Raw genomic sequence first — 5,630 nt, 5'->3', positions numbered from 1 at the left:
TCAGGAGGCCTGTGGAGACCCTCTTATTCCCGGGCTTTCTTCCCAAAACATCCACTCCAGGAACCCTCTGGACAAGAGCCCACCGGGCCTCCGGGAGAAACAGCCTCTGAGAAACCTTGAGTGCTGGATGCTCAGATGCAGCTCTGGCCTCCTAATCAGGCCAGGCTCGGGGCAGGGTTTACGGTTTCTTAGAGGAAGTGTCAGGACCTTTAATAAGGCACCTTTCATCTATTTCACCCCCTCCCTGCCTGGCTCTCAGACAGAGCGCCAGGAGGAAGCACCCAGCAGCTACAGGCCAGAGGGATACCAGAGACCTGCAAGGACCCTTCCAGGAGCTGCTGGCAGCTGCTCCAGCCCCATCCGCTTCCCCGTCCTTTCTTCCGTTTTGATCATCTTTGCAGACCGTGGAGAACCTCGACTGGGTGTTTTGCCCCCTACGCTGCAGAAAAGGACTTCCTGTGGATCTCACCTAAGGCTCCCGTTTGTGCCTAGAGGCTCCCAGGAAAGGCTTGCGCCACGATGCCATGTGCTCAGAAACCCCACCTTCCAGGGCTCCAGCCACCCAATATAGCTGCCTTCCTGTGTCACTGACTCCCGAGTCCATGGACACAGCCCCAGCCCCAATGGGCTCCCTTCAGCACAACTATCACCAGCTGCCCAAAATGGGAGACACCTGGGCCCAGCTGCCCTGGCCGGGGCCACCCCACCCGGCCATGCTGCTGGTTTCCCTGCTCCTGGCGGCTAGGGTGATACACTCGGATGCCGGCACCAGCTGCCCCGTCCTTTGCACCTGCCGTAACCAGGTGGTGGATTGCAGCAGCCAGCGGCTGTTCTCGGTGCCCCCGGACCTGCCCATGGACACCCGCAACCTCAGCCTGGCCCACAACCGCATCGCTGCGGTGCCCCCCGGCTATCTCACGTGCTATGTGGAGCTGCGGGTGCTGGATCTGCGGAACAACTCACTGGTGGAGCTGCCCCCCGGCCTCTTTCTCCACGCCAAGCGCTTGGCACATCTGGATCTGAGCTACAACAACCTCAGCCACGTGCCGGCGGACATGTTCCGGGAGGCGCAGGGGCTAGTGCACATCGACTTGAGCCACAACCCCTGGCTGCGCAGGGTGCACCCCCAGGCCTTCCAGGGCCTGGCGCAGCTCCGAGACTTGGACCTCAGCTTCGGCGGCCTGGCCTTCCTCAGCCTCGAGGCCCTCGAGGGCCTACCGGGGCTGGTGACCCTGCAGATCGGCGGCAACCCCTGGGTGTGCGGCTGCACCATGGAGCCGCTCCTGAAGTGGCTGCAGAATCGCATCCAACGCTGCACAGCGGGTAAGGGAGAGGGTAGGACCGCACTGCCAGGGGATGGTGGGGAGGCGCGAGGAGGTCTGGCCTCACTGAGAGCAAAGACTCCCAGAAAAGGGGGATGGGGGGAGAGCTCTTTGAGCACCTACTATGCGCCCTGATTTGTGCTTGCCCACTTTTGTCCTCCAGCCCTTTCATTCAAAGTGCATTTGTGGAGCGCTTAGTAAGTGTGCTGGGACCCGTTAGTTGATGAAACAGATGTCACCCTCACCTCTGTGGCTCTTACAACCTAGTGGGGCAGCCAGATAGTACGTACGCAAGAGGAGCTAACCATAGATGGCATTTACTGAGCTTTCCCCAGGACCTAAGAACTTGGTATGCCTGGTCTCACTGGATCCTGGCTTTTGTTATCCCCATTTTACAGGTGAGAAAACACATTTAAAACAAGTAAAAGACTTGCTCAGAGTCACTCATTTAGAAAGAGACAGGGCTTGACTCCCCAGCCATCTTCTGTTGTACCAGACTGCTTTTCTAAGCAGGGAAAAAACTCTCTAAGAAATAGTCGTGGCTAACACTACTTATTTTAGTGCTTACTCTGCCAGCCCCTATTCTAAGCACATTACGTAATGAGCGCATTTTATCTTTGCAACAACCAGGCAAGGCCACCGACTTTTGAGAGGAGGAGATAGAGAGACAGACAGGTTCAGCAACTTTCCTGAAGTCACACAGCTGCTAAGTGTTGGAGTCAGGATTCGAACCGTGGCATTCTGGTGGTCCCCTGGCTGTATCCTGAACAGAGGAGTTCTGGGCTAACAAGAAGAGTCAGGACCTGGGGTGGGTAGCTGAGAGGAGGTGAGATGTGGCAACCTAAACAGCCAATGCCAGCTGGAGCCTGGACACTGAAGGGGCCCTGGTGTCATCCAGCAGTGCCCTAGCCCAGCTCAGAGGTAGGCAGGGTTCATCTCTGCCCCCCTGCACCCTGCCCCCCATCACCAGCTCACTGTGTGACAGCTCTGAGCGTGCACACAAGATCCAATGGTGGTAGAATGACAGAAAGAGCTCAGGGCAGCATCCCAGGGGCCGCCCCAGAGCCTGGGCTCGACATATTGTGTCAGAGCTGCAGTATGACCTAGGAGGGAGAGGAGAACTGAGTAGGGAGCCCAGGACCAAAATAGCTCTGAAGGGCCGTGGTTCACGATTCCATGTTTCCACAGAGCTGTGGGAGGAACTTCTCTGGAACTAAAATAGCTGGGGACAGAGATGGGGCGATGGTAGGGGGCAGGTGGGGGAGCTGCCTGGAGCGATTTCCCTGCCCGTTCAACCTCTGCCAGCTGTGCCTTCCCCTCTGTCTCCCCTGCACCAAAGACAGGACGGTCCTATGCTCAGCTTCTATCACACCCATGGGTGGCTCCTTCTCCATGAACTCATGAGTTCTCTGCTACCCTGTGGGAGAATCACAGCCTCCCAGAGAGTAGGAGAGGAGTCCAAGATGACATGGGTGCAGAATCACACATCAGATGACGGACCCAAGCTCCAGAGAGGATGGTGACTTCCTCAGGCCCGCAAGGAGAAAGCTAGAAATCCAGATTCTCTGATTCTGCAGAGAACACAGCTTGATGTTCAAGCCAGTGTAGGCAGGGCTCCTTTTCCTACTTCTTTCTCCCTTTATCTTCATGCAGTTCCCACTGTTATCCATGCTTTTATCTCTGTTGAATGAATGTCATCAGAGAAGGACCTAAGGGTATCGTTAGGACACAACCCATCCTCATAACTCTAACCCTAACCCTAACCCTAACCCTAACCCTGATCCCTTGATTTACCAGGAAACTTTGTCGGCCAACCCCCAACTTCCCTCCCACACTCCTGGGCTGTCCTGCCACTTGCCCCTTGGGTTCTCTTCAAAGTGTCTTCTGGCTGTTTCTTATGCATGGTCCCAACCCCCAGGCACTCAATCTCTCATCACCCCCCCCCCAATACACACACACTGGAAGAAGAGAATAATTGGGGTTCAGGGTCTTACAGTTTTCCAGAAGAGAGCCCTTCGAGTAGTCAACTCTAGACAGATCTTGGCCTGCCAGGGCAGGGTCTGGGGCACCGGGCACCCAGCCTGCAAGGGACACTCAACTTGGGATTTGGAGCACATGGCTTCCTCCTTATGAGTTCAATGCTCCATCTCTTACAATGATGATGATGCTTATCCATTTCTAAAATGGGTCAGTGCAAGGCACTCACTTATTCTCTGCCCCCCAAAATCTGCAGAATGAGTAAACAGCATTGATATACTACTCAGCTTAAACAATTTAGGTGGAATTAGCCCCCTTTTCTATAGAGAAAGAACATGAGAATCAGAAAGACAAAAACCGCTTCCCATGATGAGAGATTGATTAATATGTGACCAGTGAAGGAGGGAATGGCTGGATGACAGAAGCCAGAGATTGCTTGATATCCTGAGCCACCTCAGTGACCCCAGGGTCTACCACACATGTGAGATGAGACGCATTGTAAAAATGAGCCTGGGAAGTTGACATGGGCCATCAATCTTAGGGGGGATGGTAACTCCACAGAAGGAAAAGCTCCCTCCTACAGAAGCCTGTGTGCTTCTGAACCCCCTGACATCCAGGAAGCCCACCCTAGAATCATAGTAAAAACACACACTTATAGAGTACTTATTATGTGCCAGAAACATACAATTCATATGTGGCTACCCTTATGAGGTTGACACTATTACTATCCCCATTGTTTAGATGAAGAAACCAAGATTCAGAAAAGTGAAGTCACTTAACTGACAACCACATAACTAAGGTGACTAAGACTGTGAACCCAGGTAGTTCCAAAGTCCATACCCTGTACTCCGCACTCTGTGTATCAAACACTATGTAGGGCAATAGAAAGAGCCAGTGCTTTGGCTTTGGACAGAGTCCCTCATTTGAGCATCCATTTAACAAAGATGCACTGAGCACCTAACTTGGATGGGATTCTATTCTGATGCTGAGGGTACTATGGGAGGAGCTTATATTCAAGGGTGGGGGGGAGACAGACAAGAAGCAAATAATCTATCAGACAATGTTAAGTACTATAGAGCAAACTAAAGCAAAGCACATGAGATGGGGAGTGCCTAGAGCAAGGTGAACTGGGGGTGCTATTTAGTGTGGAATGGGAAGGCAAAAAGACCCAAAGGCAGCGAATGACTGAGCCATGCAGAGATCCGGGGGAAGTGTTCCAGCGGGTGGACAAATGCAAGAGCCCCCCAAGAGGGCACATGCTTGGGGTAATGGAGGGATGGTCTGGAGGTGAGTGTGGCTGGAGCAGAGTAAACAAGGAGAGAGGAAGAGATGGAGAAGAGACTTTGTCAGCCACAGGGTGGACTTTGGCTTTGACTCCATGGGAAATGGGAAGCCAGTGGAGGGTTTCAAGCCGAGAACAATGTGATCAGACTCAAGGTTTAAAAGAACCACTCAGCTGTCTGTGTTGAGAGGGTTTAAGGGCAGAAGCCTGGAGACCAGTTAGGAGACTCTTGTAAGAGATAACGGGGCTCCGTAAAAGCCCCATATCTACTAGTAGTAGCAGGAATAGGACTTAACAGCACATTTTTAAACTCACCAACCAGTGATTTCCACTCCTACAAAAATAAGCATTAAAAATACCTGCCTTGCAGGGTTCTTGAGAAAATAAGATAAATAAGGGTTTCGGGCACCCAGGAGAAGCTCAATAAATGCACAAGGGGTGGGGGCTCTCTAATCCATTCCCTCTCCCCTCCGGACTTCACCCTGCCTGGTTCCTGTGTTGCAGATTCTCAGCTGGCTGAGTGCCGGGGCCCCCCTGAAGTCGAGGGTGCCCCGCTTTTCTCCCTCACCGAGGAGAGCTTCAAGGCCTGCCACCTGACACTGACCTTGGACGATTACCTCTTCATTGCTTTTGTGGGCTTTGTGGTCTCCATTGCTTCCGTAGCCACCAATTTCCTCCTCGGCATCACAGCCAACTGCTGCCACCGCTGGAGCAAGGCCAGCGAAGAGGAAGAGATTTGACGTGGGTGCCTCACGTCCCTCTGTGCTGCCCACTGCCACTGCTGACCACCCTCCCTCATCGCCCAGTCTTGGTCCATGACCCCCTGGCCTCCATCATGGCTCAAACGAGTTTGGGAAACTAACTTCGTTGAGCCTCCACTTTGGGCCAGGCACTGTGCTGGGAACTAAGAATGTAAGATGCATCTGACCCAGTCCCTGCCCTCGGGGCATTTATCTCTACCAGGAGAGAAGGATTCAAAGATGATTCCCATTTAGCTCATGTGTCAGTACTCTGAGTACATAGTTAGGGAAGCTCAGAAGAGGGGATCA

General features: G+C 53.2%; 1 protein-coding gene across 1 annotated transcript; it reads left to right on the top strand.

Annotated features, from left to right (window-relative positions):
- Window positions 1-647: 647 nt before the first annotated feature.
- On the top strand, window positions 648-5,326 carry LRRC55 (leucine rich repeat containing 55). The gene is made up of 2 exons (XM_077115041.1): window positions 648-1,323; window positions 5,086-5,326. Exons 1-2 carry the CDS (start codon window positions 663-665, stop codon window positions 5,319-5,321), a joined length of 897 nt encoding a protein of 298 aa, XP_076971156.1. The 5' UTR covers window positions 648-662; the 3' UTR covers window positions 5,322-5,326.
- Window positions 5,327-5,630: the final 304 nt, after the last annotated feature.

The sequence above is a fragment of the Tamandua tetradactyla genome, chromosome 9, assembly GCF_023851605.1.
Source record: "Tamandua tetradactyla isolate mTamTet1 chromosome 9, mTamTet1.pri, whole genome shotgun sequence".
Taxonomy (NCBI): Eukaryota; Metazoa; Chordata; class Mammalia; order Pilosa; family Myrmecophagidae; genus Tamandua; species Tamandua tetradactyla.
This window is presented reverse-complemented; position numbering and strand designations above follow the sequence as displayed.